At 58.4% G+C, this 17,529-nt stretch overlaps 2 protein-coding genes and 1 long non-coding RNA gene across 4 annotated transcripts in view; 1 reads left to right on the forward strand and 2 right to left on the reverse strand.

Moving 5' to 3' along the window:
• Window positions 1–1,097: 1,097 nt before the first annotated feature.
• BARHL1 (BarH like homeobox 1) lies at window positions 1,098–7,596 on the reverse strand. Its single transcript, XM_068656877.1, has 3 exons — window positions 6,228–7,596; window positions 2,885–3,107; window positions 1,098–1,430 (listed from the first exon to the last, which is right to left on the reverse strand). Exons 1-3 carry the CDS (start codon window positions 6,658–6,660, stop codon window positions 1,136–1,138), a joined length of 951 nt encoding a protein of 316 aa, XP_068512978.1. The 5' UTR covers window positions 6,661–7,596; the 3' UTR covers window positions 1,098–1,135.
• A 3,747-nt stretch (window positions 7,597–11,343) lies between these two features.
• The window catches only part of LOC137842691 (uncharacterized), a 57,761-nt gene continuing 51,575 nt past the window's right edge, over window positions 11,344–17,529 (forward strand). For both annotated transcript variants that reach the window (XR_011089165.1, XR_011089166.1), the window contains exon 1: window positions 11,344–11,689. This is a non-coding gene — a long non-coding RNA (uncharacterized lncRNA). The remainder of the gene's footprint in view (window positions 11,690–17,529) is intronic.
• Window positions 12,788–17,529, reverse strand: part of CFAP77 (cilia and flagella associated protein 77) — a 58,985-nt gene continuing 54,243 nt past the window's right edge. Inside the window, exon 6 of the mRNA XM_068657010.1 lies at window positions 12,788–13,044. Coding sequence (XP_068513111.1) covers window positions 12,922–13,044 — 123 coding nt within the window. The 3' untranslated portion in view covers window positions 12,788–12,921. The remainder of the gene's footprint in view (window positions 13,045–17,529) is intronic.

A 17,529-nucleotide genomic window follows, 5' to 3' on the forward strand; every position in this document is an offset into this window, starting at 1 on the left:
CGGGGGGGGACCGGGGGGGGGCCGGGGGCTCAGCCCGCAGCCCATCTGTCGGCTCCCCGAGCCGGAGAGCCGCTGCCCGGCTGTCCCGGGGAGCAGCTGCCGGGCTTCGGCCGAGCCCCAGCGCCACTTTTCAAGGCCGGGGGGGGGGAACAATCCATTTTGCCAAGCGCTCATTTAAAGCACTTAGGCAATTATACACTTAAGATTAGCGTTAATAATTCACCAGCCCGGCGGCTGGCCTCACCCCCCCCTCCCGCCCGCCCCGCGGATGCCGGCGGTGGGGCCGGGCCCTGAGTGTGGGGGGGTACGGGGTGTGTAGGGGGGGGGAACCGAGCCCCAGCCCTGGGGTCTCCCCATAGGGACCCCCCCCTCCGCCTCCTCCCCCTGCCCTCGGAGGGGAAGAAAGGGCCGGCGGAGGCGTTCAGTTTGTAAAGAAGTTTATTTCCACATTTAAAAAAGGGGGAGAGCGGGGAGCCCGAGAGCCGCCCCCCCCCCTTACACCCCACCACCGGACTCCCCCCTCCCTACCCCGGCCGGGCCGGCCCCGGGATACAGACTGACAAGCATCACTTACACAAATACGCCCTCAGGGTTCACAAATAAATAATTCATATACATTTTGCGCACGGTATTTACAGTTCGCCGCTTTTTTGCGGGTGCGGACGGCCCAAAACCCGCTGCCCCCCTCACCCCCCCCCCCCCCGCCCAGCCCAAGGGTCCATTCCCGGCTGTGGGGTCGGGGGAGGCGAGGAGGGGGCTCCCCGGAGCCGGGGTGGGGGGGCTCAGGGGAAAGGCGAAGCCCCCCCCCCGGGCACCCCCTGCCCGTGTTCCCGTTGCGGGTCGGGGGGGGGGGGACACAGCAGAGCCCCCCCCTGCCTCTGGGGGGGGCCCAACGGGGCAAAGCGGGGCGGGGGCAGCTCTGGCAGCCCCCAACCCTGCTCCTTGCATTCTTCGCGTATTAAAAAAGTGGGGGGGGGGGCGAGGGGGAGGGAGGGAGTCTCCTTTATATATATATATATTTATATTTGTCGCTTGCTCGTGGCCCCAGGGGTGGGCTGGCCCCCTCCGGTCCCCCCCCCAGACCGGGGTTTGCGGCGGAGGTGGGGGGGGGGGGGGGTTCCCGGGAGGCCGGGGCTCACCGGGGCTGCGCGGCCCGGGGCAGGACGCCGGGCAGGGGGGGCAGGGGAGGGGGGGGCTCGCTGCCGCCCTGCAGTCCGTGGATGAGGATGCGGGGCACCAGGGGTCTCTGGAGGGCCGGGGGCGGCGCGCTGGGTCCGCGGTACAGGTAGAGGGCAGCGCCGGGGTCCAGGTTGGAGACCAAGCTCTGCGGGTAGAAGTAGGGCGAGGGGAACATCCTCTGCAGGGCTGAGTAGTTGCCGGCCTCGGCCAGCAGCTCCAGGCCCACCGCCGTCTGCCTTTTCCACTTGGTCCTGGGGGGGGGACAAGCCGAGACAGGGGGGCGAAGGTGGTGGGGGATGCTCCAAAGGGCGCGCACGGGGTTTTGGTGAGCCCCCCTCCTCCCGGCCCCCTTGCGCAGTCCCGGTGCGCGCTGCTGGACCTCGGGGATGGGCTGGGATGGACTGGGATGAGACGGAATGGGGTGGGATGGGATGGGATGGGACAGGGCTATCGCCCCCATTAGCGGGGCAGCAGGACTTGGCTCCCCGGTGTCCCCACGCAGCCCCGGGTTTGGGTTTGCCCGGCGGCCACTTATTGGGGCCCGACCCTTGGGCACCTTCCGAGCCCCTTCGCGGGCCGGGAGCTGCAGGTTGCAAATCCCAAATCCTAAACGCTCCCTCGCGGATGCACAGCTCCGCCGGGCAGCCCCCCCCCAGCCCGTGCTGGTCCTGCTCCGGGACCCCCCCCCGGGCCGGGACTGCCGCGGGGGGCAGCGCTGGGGGGCTTTCGTTTGAGGTTTATGGGGTGGGGGGGTCTGTGTCTGTGTTCCTCTGTATCTATCTCTATTTCCCTGTATCTGTATTTCCCTCTGTCCATATTACTCTCTATCTGTATTTCCCTGTATCTATATTCTTCTGTATCTATATTCCTTGGTATCTCTATTTCCTTGTATCTCTATTTCTCTGTATTTGTATCTCTCTCTATATTTCTCTCTCTATATATTTCTGTCTATCTCAATTTCTCTGTATCTATATTTCTCCGTGTCTATATTTCTCTATATCTATACTTCTATCTATATTTCTCCGTGTCTATATTTATATCTATTTCTGTGTCTATATTTCCCTGTACCTGTTTGTGTGCACACACACAGAGCCCCCACCACCCCCAAACCGCCCCGCAGAGCGGCCGGGTTTTGCAGCCCGGGAACGGGGCTGGAAATAGGGGAGGGGGGCGAGGGTTCAAACCGGGGGGGGAAAGAGAGGAGAGGGCCGGGGGGGTGCTGCCATCCGCTGCCCCCGGTCCGCAGGGGGGGCAATGGTCGGCTGCGGGCACCCCCGGCTAAATCAATCGAAGCCACCAAACGGCTCCGGCCCTTTTTGCAGTTTTGTCGCTGAAGCGCTAAACCTATTTCCCCCAGTAAATTATTCATCATAATAATAATTGTGTAATTACTGTAAAGGCCGTTAATTATTGATGCCCAACGCAGTAATTGGTATCTATTATTAATGGCCCGATGTGTTATGCTGCTGTGTTTAGCTGGATGCCCGGTGCTCCCCTCGCTCGCTGGGGCTGGGGGGCACCGATCGTCCCCTGGCCCGGCCCCGTTTCCCCCCCCGGAATTTGGGATGGGGGAGAAAAGCCCCGGGGGGGGGCTGCAGGAAGCTGGGAACGGGAGAAACGAGGGGGATCGGGGGGGCCCGGAGCGGGGCTGCGGGGACAGGATGGGACCGGGCGCTGCGGGCAGGAGGGCGGGGGGAATTTTTACCTTCTGTTCTGGTACCAGGTTTTCACCTGCGTGTCGGTGAGGTTGAGGGAGGCCGCCAGCTCCATCCTGTCCTGCACGCTCAGGTATTTTTGCCTCTCGAAGCTGCGCTCCAGCTGGGCCAGCTGATGGTCGGTGAAGGCGGTGCGGGCTTTGCGCGGCTTTTTCAGCCGCACCGGGGGGCTGTCCCGGGAGCTGGAGATCTCCCGGTCCCCTTCTTCTTTCACTGGGCCGACAGGGAGGAAGAGAGGCCAGGTCAGGGCAGGCAGGGAAAGGCTCAAAAAGGGGCCGAGCCCCCGCCGCAATAAGCCGGAGGAGAGGGGCACGGGCACCAAATCGGATTCACGGCGCGGTTGCTCCGCACCCCGATGTGGTTTAACTCGGGGGGGGCTCGCAGGGACCCCCGCTCGGACCCGGCCCTTTTCACCCCGACGGCTGGAGGGGGGCAGGATCCGGCCCCTGCGCGTCCCCCCTGCTCTTTCCCTGAGCCTCCTGCCTGGCTTTGCACCCCCGACACCCCACAGCTTTCTTGGTGCCCGGGCGTTTCGTTTAGTTTAGGATTTGTTTTTCCCTCTTTTTATTTTCTCCCCCCACCCTCTCTGTCTCTTTTTTTTTCTTTTTTTTTTTTTTTTTTCCTTGTTTAAACCCAAAACAAAACCAACCCCAAATAAAGACGGGGAGGCCGAGTTTTTGGAGAGGAAAGCCGCCGGGCTTGGTGCCTCTTCTTCCCTCGTGCGGAAAAGTCTCCGTCCTCCCGGGCTGCTGCTGGGGCCGGGACTCAGTCTCCCTCTCCCGAGGTTCTCAACGAAATCCTGGGGAAGCGGCCCCGACCGGGCCGGGTTTGGGCTTCAAAGCCGGCAGCGGAGGCTGGGGGCGGCGGTGCGGAGCCTGCCTGCGCCCTCCGTACCCACGCACCGGCGGAGCGACGCCGGGATTTACACCGCGAAACATCGGAGGGGTAAAGAGCCGAGAGGAGGAAAAAAAAAAAAAGGAATATATAGAAAAAAAAAAAGAAAAAGAAATGTATATATATTTAAAAAGAAAAATATAGGGAAAAAAAAAGAAAATTATAGAAAAAAATGAAAGAAAAGCAACCCAAAACAAACCCAAACAAATCAAAACAAACCAAAACAAAAACGCAAAAATAAAAAGGAAAAGGAGGCCGGCGGTGCTCGCCTTCCCCACCCTCGTGGAGGAGAGGAGGAGGCAGAAAGGCTCCGGCTCGAGCCATTTTCGGCGCTGGGGCTTTGCGGGCTTTATGCTAAATTTCCCGGGGCCGGGTGTTAGCGGGGCCGGGGCCGCGTTGAACGCGAGCTGATTTCTCTCTGTAGGAAGACAATAATCCGGTTAATTGAGCCACCGGGGAGAGAAACCCTTCAACCGGAAAGCTCCGGCCGAGGAGGCAGAGCCGGGGCCGGGGGGAGGCCGCCAGCACCGGGACGGCTCCGCCCGGGGGGGGCAGCAGCGACCCCGGCCTGGGAGGACGGGGGGTGTCCGGCCGGCCCCGGGAGATGCCCGAAAGTTTTGGGGAGCTTTTTGCTCCCGGGGCAGAGGCAAAGCCGGGTTTCGCACCCCGGGAAGAAGAAAATTCCCTCCTCCGGCCTCTCTCTCCCCCCCCCCCCCGGAGGCTCAGCCTCGGCTCTCCCCAGAGGGGTCCCGGTGGCCGCGGGGCTGCGCTCGGTGCGGCGGCGGCTTCCCCGTCCTGCTCCGCAGCTGTGCCCCGGCCAGTCCTGGCGTAAAACGAGAAAACAAAAACAAAACAAAAAAATCAAAAATCGATATTGCGGGGTTTCGGCATTTCGGCTCGGGCCGAATCCCGCCGGTTAGGCCCTGCCGCGCAGCCCCCAGGCAGTGTAAATTTGGGGCATTTCGCCCCCAAAAAGGCTCTTCCCAAAGCAGCAAAAAAAGGCGCTGCTGGGCGCGGGGACCCGCTTCTGCCCCCCCGGTACCCGGGGATTTTAAAGCCCGTTTGCGCTGTGATTTTTCCCCCTGTTTCAGGCAGTGTTTTCCCCCTATTTACGCAGTGATTTTTCCCTCCTTTCAGGCGGTGTTTTTGCCTCCCTTAAGCGGTGTTTTTCCCTCCTCTAAGCAATGTTTTTCCCCTCTTTAAGCAGCGTTTTCCCCCGTTTTAGGAGGAATTTCGGCGCTGGCTGCGGTGCCCCGAACTGAGCTGAGCGCTCCCGCTCCGTCCCTGCCTCCCTTCTCCCCGCTCCGGGCGGTTTTGGGAAGGGGACAAAGGCGAGAGAATTAGGGGAAGATGTTCAGGAACCGAAAATAAAACCCGAAGAGAGGAAGCGCTGCTGTTTTCGATCCCGGCCCTTCCAAACGGCGGAGCCGAGCCCCGCGGTTCTCTCCCCGCATCCTCCCGCAGAGGCCGGGGCCTCCCGCGGGGCGCGGAGGCTTTTTTTGGGGCAGTTTTCCTCTCTCTTCAACCCGTTCGGAGGCTGCTCCGAGAGGTCCTGGGTGGGGGGGAGGGAACGGGGACATTTGCCCTATCCCGTTCCCCAGTTCCTGCCAGCACCCCAAAATCCAGCGGCCCCGCGGGGAGCCACGGCCTCCCCTTTCTCCCTCAGCCTCGGCAGCCTCGCCTCCCCCTGCAAACAGTTTTTTTCCTGGGTGAAAGTTATTATTATATATATATATTTTTTTTTTTCGGGGATGTTGAAAGCGGGATGGACGAAAGCTGCCGGGATAACCTGCTCCGGGCTGGGGGGAGAGCCCCAAACCCCAAACCTCCCGTGCTGCTCCCCTGCCTCCTCCCGGCCCGGCTGCCCGAGGGGAGGCCGGGCAGAGGCTGCGAGGGGCCGGGGAGGCCGAAGCCCCGGCCCGGGGCGAGCCGCAGCCCTTTCAGCCCCGTTCCCCGCCGCGGCTTCAGCCCGGGGCTCGAAATAATCCGAAATAATAACCGGGCTAATAACGCTGAGACGAACCCAATCAATTCCCGCCGACTTTTCTCTTTCGTTTGTTACCGGAGCAGGGGAAATACCGGGTAAAATCCGTGTTGATCGTTTCTATTTTTTTTTCCTTGTGTTTTTTGCCCAGGCAGAAATCCGCCCCCGGCTCTCGGCTCCGCTTTCCCCGCGGGCAGGCGCGGAGCACCCGGAGCATCCCCCGGGCGTTTTTTTTTGGAGAAAGCACGAAGCGCCCCGGCCCCTGCCACCGTACCCAGCCCCTCCGACCTTTTCCTCTCCAAAGTTTTCCCGACTTGGTGCCGACCCCGCGCTCATTTCGGGAGCCACCGGTGCTGCCACCCCCCCGGCCCCGGGGCGCTCCCGGCGCGTTTTGAGGTTTCGGGGCCAGGCTGCCCTGAAACACCCCCCCCCCAGGGCCAGCGGCTTTTTCTTACCTTTGTACTCGGAATCCGAGGAGGAGCTGCTGGTGGTTTTTTCCATTTTCTCCCTAAAGTCCTCGCCGGGTTTGGTGGGGATCCTGCCCGCCGGCTCCTGCCCGCCGTGAGGTCCATTGGTACTGGAGTAAGGGGCGCAGGCTGCCAGGGGCTTGCAGTCGGCCAGGATGTCTCTGATGAGGAAGGATGAGGTGACGGTCCGGGACTGGGAGGGAGCCGAGCCCTGGCCGGGCTGCAGATGCGGCCCCGCCGCCTCCAGGCACTCGCGGCCGGGCGAGCGGGGCGAGGGGCACCCGCTGCTGCCCTCCGAGCGGGGGCTCAGCTCCAGCGGGGACCTCCCGTCGCCCCCCAGAGGGTCCCCCTTGGGCCCTGCCGGGCTCCCGGCTCGGTGCGAGAGGATGGAGTCGATCCCGAAGCCGGTGGAGCCCTCCATGGCCCCCGCAGGTGCTGGCGCTCACACGGGCATCGGCGGGGAGGGCGCGGCGGAAGAGGGTTGGTAACGATAATTAACGGTGAGAGCAACAACAACAACAAAAGGGGAAAAAAAAAAAAAAAAAGGAAAAAAAAAAAAAAAAAAGGAAAAAAAAAAAAAAAGGAAAAAATAAAAAGGTGAAAGGAAAAAAAAAAAGAGCAAAGTTCAGCCTGGGATCCGGGCTCTCCGAGGCGCCGCGCGTTACATCCAGGGCTGCTCCGTCTTCAGCATCGCGCCCAGCTGCACTCAGACAGACAGACAGGAGGGGGAGAGGGAGGCAGAGTCAAACTTTGGCCGCCGAGAGGGTGGTGGAGGTGGAGGGGGGGACGGACCCCAACCTCAGCCGGGGGTCCCGGCCCCTGCCCGGCCACCCCAGCGCTGCGCGGAGCCGCGGGGCTGGGGGCAGCCCGGGGGCTGCCAGCCGGAGGAGGGGAGGCAGCGATCGATAGTGAGGCTTCGCAGCGCCCTAAGCGCTTAATGATCCCCAAATCAACTCAGCGGGGAGGGCGAGGGGAGGGCGGAGGGGGTGGGCAGCCGTCGGGCCGCCGCGGCGCCCCCCTTCCCCGCCAGCACCTCGGACAACGCCGGGGGAGGCGACGGTGGCGGCGGGAGGAGGGGGAAAACCGGAGTCAAACCGGAGCCGGCGAGTCAGCACCTCGAACAGCTGCCGGGAGCCGGAGTCACTCCGGAGCCGGCGCCGCTTTCAGCACCTCGGACAGCGGCGGGAGCCCCGCGCTTCCCCGAGGGGGGGGAAATTACAAAATAAAATTAAAAAAAAAAAAAAAGGAAAGGAGGGGGGGAGAAGAACTTGTGCCACTCCGGCTCGGGCCCCCCCCCCGCACCCCAGCCGTGTGAACGCGCCCATTGGCCGCCAGGCGTTTTGGGGGATGTCACTCCCCGGCGGCGACACCTTGCAGCTTGATTACCGGGAATTAATTGCCGCCCGCAGCCCCGCGCTTGCCGGGCGGTTTCCGCCCCTCTCTGCTGTCATCATCCCGCTGATGGGGCTCGTAATGGGGTGATTAGCCGCGGGGGGGCGGGGGGGGGCTGCTGCTCTCTGCTCGCCTCCCCCCCAATTAGCCGATCCGAGTGGGGAAAGTTTTTTGCTGGGCGTTGGGAATTAAAAAAAAAAAAAAAAAAAAAGGGAAAGGGAAAGGGAAAGAAAAGGAGAAAAGGCAAAGCACCGGCACCCTCCGCCGAGCCGGCGGCTCCGAGCCCGAGCCGAGCCTCGGGGCTGCGAATTTCGTTGCATCCTCTGGCAATGGGCTGCGGGGGGGGGGGGGGGGGGGGGGCGCAGCGCTTTTTGCAGCGCTCCTTCGGCAAAAAAGCAAGGGGAAAACACCGGGAAACTGCCCGGGCATCGCCTCCGCGATCTGCTGGGAAGGGACCGAGCTCGGGGGGCGGGGGGGGGATTTTCCTACTCTCGATCCCGATTTTTATTTGAAATAACGCCGACCTGCGCGCCCTGCCCGCCGCCGGCCCGTTCCCCCCGCAGCCTCCTTTCCCTTCCCTTCCCCTCCCTGCCCTCCCCTCCCGCCCCGTCGGGGCGTTTCGGTGCCGGGGGAGGGCTCACGCCCGGCTCCCACCTTCCTCCTTGGGGGGCCGGATCCTGCTCCTCCGGGGCTCCCTCGGGGGCTTTTCCTGGGGGCCGAGCCCTCGCCGTGGAGCTGGGGAGAGAAAAAAAAAAAAATAAAAAAAAATCCCGTCCCCAAGCCGTGGGCGTGCGGCCGCGCCGTGCCTGGTTCTTTCTCAAATCCTCGATTTCTTCCTTTTTTTTTTTCCCCCCCTCGCGGGCCAGGCAGCTGCATCTTGTCCCCCTTCCAAAGCCGCCCTCGGCCGGCAGCTTGGAGGCGGTGGGAGCGGGGAGAGCCCCCCCCGGCCGCCCGGCTGCCAGCTGTCGGGCAGCGGCGCAGGCAGGGCCCCAGCACCTCGGCCCCGAAGGGCTCGGGGCTCTCCGGGCTCGGGGCAGGGAACAAAAGGAGCCGCCGGGGGGACAAACCCCGGGACAAAATCAGCCTCGGCCCCTGCCCCTGCCTGCCCCCAGCCTGGAGGCGCAGCGCAGCCGGTGTGTGTGGGGGGGAATGGTGGGGCTGGGGGGGGACGGGGGGGCTGCTCGTCTCTCTCTGTCCTGTCTGCTGGGGGCTCTGGGGGCTGTTTCGGGTTGGTTTTGTAGCATCCGCCTCTCCCGGTGGGGCTGGAGCAGAGCAACAGATGCAGGAACTGGTCCCAGTGGGAAATGGGGCAGGGACCCGCTGGGGTCCCAGCTCCGCTGCGGGACTGGGCTGGCTGCCGGGGTCTGGTGCTCCCCCCACCCCATCCGAGCAGCACAGCCCGTACGGGATGGAGAGTGGCTCTGGGATCAGGACCGGCACCGGTTTGGGGCCAGGAATGGGAGCGGGATGGGGTTGGGAGTGGGGTTGGATTCAGGATTTGGATGAGCCATGCCCAAGGACCAGGTTGGGCTGGTGGCTCTGCTGCTCCGCTTCCTCCCCTTGAACCATGCACCTGCCTTCAAGCAACCACGAGAAATGTTACCGATCAGACTCACTCTGATGCTGTGCAAGGTTTTGGGGCGCAGGGAGGAGCCCAATCCTCACCCCGAGCAGACCCTGCGTTGTGCTGTCCCTAGCCAAGGCCCTGGGGACAGGGACACATGTGGGGTCCCAGCAGCTACAGGGGCACCCGCACCTCTTGTCCCCATGCTAGTGTGGATGGCATTAATCAATATGATTTCTAAATATTATTTTATATTAATAATAATAATATTTTAATATATTGCTTATTATTAAATATTATTAATATTATTATTAAATCATTTTAGAACTGAACTCCTCAAGGCAGAAGCATGCCCCATTTTACCCATATACAGAGCCCCCCTCTATCAGTTCAAAACTCGTTAATTCCCGTTGTATCTTTGGGTGACTTTGGTCACACAGTTCTGGTGTCTACACTGGGCGCAAGTTTCCTCCCTTGGTCGATCTGAACTCTGCACAAACCCTGGGGTACGTGGGGATGTGTTGGGCTTCGAAGGGCTTAAAACCCCGTGCCACACCGCACAGCTTCATCCTGGCAGCCCCAATTTAGGAGCAGCCCCGTGCACAAGAGCTGGGCTGATGGAGCGATGGGGCAGGCTGCCTCCGTGTCCCACTGGCCGTGTGCCCCGGGTGATGTCTGCTGCTCCCACCCCAAGCCCTTTCCTCCCACCCCAGCTCCTCCAGAGCCGTGTCCATGAAGGCTTCCCAGTTTCTGAGCCGGCTCCATCCTGGAGGAGGGGCTGCGTGTTCCTGGGAGGGAGCAGAGCCCGCAGTGTGAACGGGGTGGGCTCCACGCTGCCCTGCACGTGTGTCCCTGCTGCACCTCGTTCTGTGGGGGGATGTCCCAGGAGGGATGGGGCCTGCTGGCCACGGCGGTGCCTTGGTGCTGTGGGCAGGGAACCAGAAACAGGGCAGGGAACCAGAGGTGTGGTGCTCCACTCCTGTGCTTGCTGGATTTGTCTCTTCCAGATTTGTCTCATTTTGACACAAAACAAACGTAGCTGCCCTTAAACCCATGTCCTAGACCGCTTCTGTTCACAAACACATGAAGGCATGGGGGGGAGCTCCCTGATGCCGTGGTCATCTCACCAGGTCGGCTCTGGGGTGCTGGTGCCTTTGGGGTCAGCTGGACACCCCAGCTTGTGGGGCACTGCTGGCAGTGGGGTGAGGCTCTGCTGGCACCTGACACATCCCTGGGGTTGATTTTGAGGGCTCAGGGTGCAGGCTGAGCCCCGACAGGGCCAGGACCTCCAGGGGTCGGAGGGAAAGGATTGCTGGGCTGCGGCCCTGGCTGTGGCAAGGGTGAGCCTGGAAATATCTGGTGGGGGGCAAAGCAGTACCCAGAGAGGGTCTGGTGGAGGAAGGAAAATGCCTGGGGGCTGTGCTGGGCTCTGTTCCGAATTCCCGTCCCAGCCCAGCCGGGGCGCACGGCGAAGGAGGGCGCAGGGAGGGATGCGCGGCAGCGCCCGGCCCCGGTGGGATGCTGCGGGAAGCGAGTGAGCGTCCCCGGGGGGAGGATAGGGGGGAAAAGGGGGCATAAAAAAGGAGAACCGGCGGCCTGAGGCTGCGGCGAGCGGGGCCGGGCGGCGGGGAGGCTGCAGCAGCGCTAAAAGCCCGTTACCAGTGGGTGTCACTGCAGGACAAGCAGCGTCCGGACCCGGGGGCGGCGGGGCCGTGCTGGGGCCGAGTCCCGGCGGCCCCGGGATGAGGACAGGGACCGGGACCGACCCTGTCCGAGGCCGCCCAGGCCCGAGGCTGCGAGGCTCGGCCCTCCTGGGGTCCCAGCACCGGGTTTTGGGGCGCTGCGGGGCCGTTCGCCAGCTCCTGTTGCAGTCTGGCTTTGTGGTCTCTGCTGCTTTTTTGGACCTGTCCTGGAGCAGCAGCAGCTCTGCGTGGGCTTGGTTGCAGCGTGCTCGTTTGGCAGCCACGCAAGTGGCAAAAATAAAAAAAAAAAACCCAAAGCCCATCTCGCTGCGATGCTCCCTGCCCTGCGCACAGCCCCAGGGACCCGCAGGGCTGCTGCAGGAGGGCTCGGCTGCTGCTGGAGCTGAGCTGGCAGCAAGGGAGACCTCGTGCCTGGGTTGCTCGCCCACTCCTAACCAGTGCCATTTTTAGCAGGACGCGGCGTTTAAAGCCCGTCTCTCTCTCCCTGGGGAGGACAGAAAGGTCTCCTGTTCTAATCCACTTCTGCCAGCATGGCAAACCCTGCTGTTACCCTCCTAGTTATTTCGCACGGGTTTTATTTAGATGCCTGTGCTAAAAAGAGGGAACCACATAGCAGGGTTTCCCTGTGTGGAGCAGGTGACTTCTGTCCTCCCTCAGCTCAGGTGCAGGCAGGGAGGAGTTTGCTGCAGCTGCTCTCCCTTAAAAAGGGCAGGGTGAGCCTCAAACTGCCCTAAGGAGGGTGCTGGGGATGCCCGAGCAGCTGGTGTGGAGCCCTGCTTGTCCTGGGAAAGGTAAGAAAAGCTGCTCCTGCAGCCTGCTTTGTTCTTGTGTTTCAAGCAACACCATTTAATGTCATGAAGGGCTCTGCTCTTTGAGGTCTGGGTCTGAAAGTTTGGCTGGAGATTGGGTGCGGGGAGAGCCCTGGGCTCAGGAAAGTTTCTGGAGCCTTTTGTGCTCCCCTGGCTGCTGTGGGTCTGTGTAGGAGCATGTAGGAGGCTGGGCTGAGGTGTGCAGGACAAGGTCACGTCCACCTCCTCCTGCAGTGCTTGGTGCTGTGCTTGGGGTGGTCTGGGACAGGGGGATCTCACCTTGTGGCATGGCCCTGAGGTGCTCAGCCTGTCCTGGGGTGACCACGGCTGAGCTCTCTGAGTGAGATCAGGGTGCTGAATGCAAATGCTGAAAGCTAATGTTAGGCTTAAATGTCTCCTGGTATAATCTGGGACATGATAACAGATGTGAGAAGCATAGGGATAGCTGGTTGTTCCTCTAGCAATCTTGGAGATGCACAATTGAAGTAATTGTGGTTAATATCAGCTGGTATTTTCTTAAGGTGTACTGACCTTTTGGGAGCAGACCACTTTTAAACATGCTAATACCTGCCTGAGCCGTGTGGGGCTGGGCCTCTACCATCGCCTATGGGTGTCCAGGCTGGGGTTTAGGAGCTGTGCTGGTGCTGGGAGGTTTGGGTCTGTTCTGCAACTGCTTGGAGAGGAGCAGCAGCAGCATTCATGTATGAGCATGGGGCTGGCAGAGGCTGCCTTCATTCAGCAAGGCCTCAGTTTGGCAGAGGGCTTAAGGAAGGTTTTGGGATGCCTTCATGCAGGCAGACAAGTGCTTTGTGAAATGGACAGTCATGGGCAGCTTGCTTGGCTTGAGAAGGGCTGATGAGAAGGGCGGATGCGTTATGGAGCTATTGTAGACTTGATATTGGTGAGGATATGGTTGAATTTAATGTATAGACCCCTCTGCTTTCTCTGTGGGGTTATACTGGTGCAGACACCGCCTGTTACTGGTGTGACTTATGTTTCCTGGAGCATGAGACTGGTGGTGGCTGGACTGGGCAAAGTGTTGTGCATCTGATGTGAAGCAATGAACAGGCTGAGACAGGATTTTCCTTACATGTTAATGGTTTATTTGGCTATATCTGCATTATCTTAACTTCTAACAACCTGAGAGAAAGCCGTTATGGCCAGAACAGGGGTCTGGGGGCTGCGGTGCCCAGCACAGGGCTCTGCTCTGGGCTTCAGCTCACTGCTTGGATGTCCTGGGGAAGGGGACCGCGTCTCGCAGGCACTTCTCGATGGGCGGCACTGAACGCCTTCTCACGAGCATCACGGTCTGGAAAAGTACTGAGATGAGGCCCAACCTATAAGGAAAGGAGCAGATAGGCGATTGGTTACAGGGAGCAGCTGGCCGAGGAGAACAGGGGGTAGCACAGGCAAGGAAGGGACTGCAGATCAGTGCAAGGGTTTTTGACTGCTTGGGAAAACATCGCTTCAGCTGCAGTTAACCACTTAACATGTTTGAAATGGGGGCTGATTTTCTGATTAACTTCAGGATATTTTTACTCTGCTCCAGTGACGAAATCCTGTAGTCTTACCACTGTCTGAAAATGTCAGATGACTTAAGATGGACTCTGAAATAAACACGATTTATTTTCCATAACACAGGGTGTAGGCCCCTCATTGAGGGGGGGTGGGATGGGTTCAGAGCTCCCAATGGGGTCAGGGACCTGTGTGTGACCTGCCCAACAAAACACACAAGCAGTTTTCTCCTGGGAATCCCATTTGAGGTGGGGATGTGGTGAACAAATGACCATGACAAGGGGAAAACAGTTAAGTTGGAGTTAAGTTCCAGGGCCCTTTCTGGGTGAGCTGTACCAGAGGTGTGGTTTACACAGTTGTGTGCAGCAAACACGTGCAGCAGATGCTGGGTTTACTGCAATGTGAGCGTGTCTTCATGTACAGGGTGGATTTGCTGTGCGAGGCCATGGGCTTCACCTGCCCTGACCCAGTTCCTTGTGCCATATCTCTGCCTTGTGTGGATGTGCAGAGCTTTCTCCTGCCTCCCCCACCCTGCTCAGGCTGGATGGATGTCAGGTTTTGCATATGTAATAATGCACAGCAGTCTCTGCCCTGAAAAGCTTGCTAGTGATCTCATTAATCAAGACAAACAAAGCGTATTTAGCTATTCCCCCTCACTGGAGGAAGGTGTTCAGGTGCTGAAATATGCATTTGAGTGCCTAACTTCAGACAGTTGCTCTGGATGTTCTTGCTTTCCCACAAGTAGCAGCGGAGACATAACCCCTGTCGGGGTGGGGAGGCAGAACCAAGGCTGCTGAAAGGGGCGGGTGGCCCCTGGGAGCCCTCCGGAGCTGGCAGGGACAGTCCCCAGCCAGGCTGAGACCGACCTCCCATTAAAGATGCAGGAGATTTTCCTCTGACCTGCATGGAGACAGCTGGGATTGTTAGGAAAATCCACTGCGAGGACAAGCTGAGCTGCTTTTCTCTTCTTGCCTCTGTGTTTCCAGCTGTGCTCCCTGCCCAGTGCCACCAGGAATGGGGCAGGGTGAAATTTCTGCATGGGATTGGGTTGAAGCCATGGGGGAGGAAAAAGCAGTTGGTTTGTTCCAGTCTTGGTACAAAGCTCCTGGGTGAGAAATGTCACACTGAGCCACTACCGACTGTAATTAAAATTAGCAGAGTCCTTGACAAAGTTGAGTGATGCCAGCTTCTGCCCTCAGCATGAGTAAGTGGGAAGCACCAGGTGTAAGACAGGGGACAAGTGTTGCTAAAAAATGAGAAACCCCCTGGTAATGAGGGATACCTGAGAAGTATGGATTAGTCCCAGGCTAATAATTAGGGACAAGATAAGGGTGTCCTTGGGTCAAAGGTCTTATTATGACAGACCGGTGTGAGAAGTCAGTGTCAGTGATGAATCCCCATATCTGATTCTTCTAATTCATATTTTAAATGATGAACCCAAAGGTACTTTCTCTAGAGACAGCTGATGATCTTTACCATTACTCTGATGTGGTTATGGGCTGCTACACCAGGATTTTGTCTGAATCACAGATTTGGAGCATAGGCTGTAGAAGAATAGGAATGTACTTTGTAGGCACCAGCTTGGCAGCGTTCTCTGCAGGATGATAGAGCTGCAACTGTTTTCCTCTGCTCATTAGAAGCGATGTTTTGCTCCTTCATTGTGTATTTTACTGACAAATTAAAACATGCAGGGCACTTGCAGCTAGGATATTGTAACACCTTGCTTCAAAGAATTAGAGGGGCAATAAACTTATTCCTCCTAAAACTTCAATATGTATTTGGGGGACCATTTTCACTTGGGTTTCTCAGTTAATGTTCTGAATTGGAGGACTGCAGGTGACCACTTGCCAAGCATTAGTGCGACCATTTGCATGCTACAAGCAGAGATCAGTCTGTTAAAGGAGGGCTAATAAATTCTGGGTGAGATACAAAAGCAGCTCAGCTGGTACAGGGAAGGCAGAACTCCCCCGAGGCAGCACAGTACATGCCCCAGAGACTGTTTTTTTTTTTTTTTGGGTGCTGTTGGAGTGGGGTCTGTGGACCTTGAGGTGGGTGCTGGGGTGCGTGGCAGCGGCTCTGCACTGTGAGCACCCTTGGGAACTTGGCCATGTTAGCTTCTGGGGGGGAGTAAATGGGCTTTGCAAGGGGGTGGGGGGATTAATTGAGATAGCTGGATTAAAGGGTTTGAGGTGACTTGTGGGAGGTGTTGAGAAGGAGCCCGTGGACAGGACCGGAGCAGCGCTGGGCTCTCCTGCTGGGGAAGGATCCGTGCGCGGTGGCACCCGCTCCTCTCCCGGCACCTGCCTGGCTCTGCGTGCTCAAAGGCAGCCTCCCAGCCTCGTACGATTTTTCACTTTAACAACAAAGCCGCCCCTAGACTCAGCCTGGTTTTTCCATCATCCATTTGATTGAATCCTTTTAGTGGGTGACAAAACACTTTCTTGAGCTCTCTTTACAGGAAACCAATCTCTCTTCCTTTTTCAAAACCTCCCTCATTTACAGGAGTCTAACAAATCCCGGGCCTTTTAAGTCCTTTCCTGTTTTTTTTTTTTTTCCCCAAAACCACACAAAACAACAGCGTCACGTTTGTAGATTTTTCGGTGGGGAGGAGGGAATAAAATCCACAATACGGGAGATGGGTGCTGTACGTGCACTGCACCGAGCATCCCCGTGCAGACAAAAACGCGCGCGCGCATCGAGATGCAAATGATTTCCGTGAAGCTATCACTTGTAAAGCTTGACAGAAAATAATGAGAAACACTAAATCTTTTATAAGGTCAACACTCAAGCAGCTGTCAAACAAGAAAAGAATTTAGCGAAAGATCCGCAAAAACTTCCATCGCCTCATTAAATCCAACAGGGCCGGGGCCCGGCGTGGTGAGGAGGCACCGGGGCGCCTCCGTTTTGTGTCAGTAATTTGCGGCGGAGGAAGAGGGAAGACGAAACAGCCAGCGCCGAAGGGGCCTTGGGGGAGGCTGGGGAATCGTTAGTGCGCCAGGAGCGGCCTCGGCTCCTAATTGGAAGCATTGGGCATTATCAACGGAGGATTTGCCTCGGCTCCCTGACAGCTCTCTAGGCCTGGAATGATAGCCCACTTGTCAGTGTAAAAGACCATTAAAAACAAACCATTTTGATTTAATTGGAGGCGGTGCGCTGGGGGCCCAGGTGAGGCGCTTCATCAGCTGATGTTGGCTGCTGATGCCTTTTTCCCCCTGTATTGATGGCTTTTTTTTCCCCTCCCTTTCAAAAACTGTCTAGGAAAGAGAAAGAGGTGCTGAAAGATCCTTCACAGCTGCACCGAGAGTGGCTTTCAATAGGGTTGTCAACAAATGCCATGACAAGTTAGGGAGAGGCAGGTATTTTTAAAACAGACGTTATTCTGTCCAAGCTGAGCTGCGCTGGGAGGTGGCTGCTGGATTATTAGGGTTACAAATACCGTGGCTTTTCCTGGCAGTAGCGTGCCTAACCTGCTTAATGAACGGGCTGGATGGCTTCTCCTCACCTCTCTAATTTCAAGAAGGCGAGGAAATCCAGGACAAAGGGATCTGGGCTAAACGGTCCTTGTGTAGCAAAAATGGGAAGGATTCAGACTGTGCGCAGTAATTTTTGGCTGCTGTGTTTAATGCCCCACTGAGACTTTCCTTTTTTTTTCCTGCTTCCTGAAAATGGAGGCCACGTATGTTTGCTGGACCCCACTGGTCACTCGGTCTGGGCGATAGTGCAAGTAAAGGAGAATTCAGGCACTCGAGCTGGAACCTGGCGCGTCGCCTGCTCGGCAGATGTCCCAGGGCTGGAGCAGAGCAGGCAGCTTTCACACCAACTGCGGGTTTTTGAGATTTGTAACTCAGACCCCTTTTGTGCCAGGCAAGAGTTTTACTCCAAGTGAAGTTGTTGGTTGGCAAACGGTGCCTCCACAGAAGGCAGAATTCCCTGAACAAAAACCTCCAGGCCATTTAAAAAGCAAATCTGGGAATCTGTATGGAGTGGTAGCAGTGGTTGGGGCTTACCTGAAAACAACACAGCATGTGAGGCTGCAAGTGCCCCAAATCTGTTCCTTCATGGGTGAATATCTCTACTGGCAACAGGCACTGGTTGCCAGCAGTTGCTGCCTTTGGACACGGGGGCTTGGATGCAGGTGGAGCCTGTCCTGGAGATGGCCCGGGCTGTAAGGCTGCACAGGGAGTGGTGGTGGTGGTGTGAGCTGTGCCTTGTGCTGCAGAGATGCTTGGTTCATCGTGGTCCTGGGGCTTCTGGAGTGCGGTTTCAGTTAGAGGCCAGATCTAAATATCTCCCACCTTTTATTTTTT

The sequence above is a fragment of the Anas acuta genome, chromosome 20, assembly GCF_963932015.1.
Source record: "Anas acuta chromosome 20, bAnaAcu1.1, whole genome shotgun sequence".
Classification (NCBI taxonomy): domain Eukaryota; kingdom Metazoa; phylum Chordata; class Aves; order Anseriformes; family Anatidae; genus Anas; species Anas acuta.

What these genes read in the sequence shown, in the direction of transcription:
- BARHL1 (XM_068656877.1), bottom strand. Translation starts at nt 6,660, where the DNA reads ATGGAGGGCTCCACCGGCTTCGGGATCGACTCCATCCTCTCGCACCGA. An exon ending in CTCGGATTCCGAGTACAAAG is followed by an intron (nt 3,108 to 6,227) that starts GTAAGAAAAAGC and finishes CTGTCGGCCCAG; the next exon opens with TGAAAGAAGAAGGGGACCGG. An exon ending in ACCTGGTACCAGAACAGAAG is followed by an intron (nt 1,431 to 2,884) that starts GTAAAAATTCCC and finishes TCCCCCCCCCAG; the next exon opens with GACCAAGTGGAAAAGGCAGA.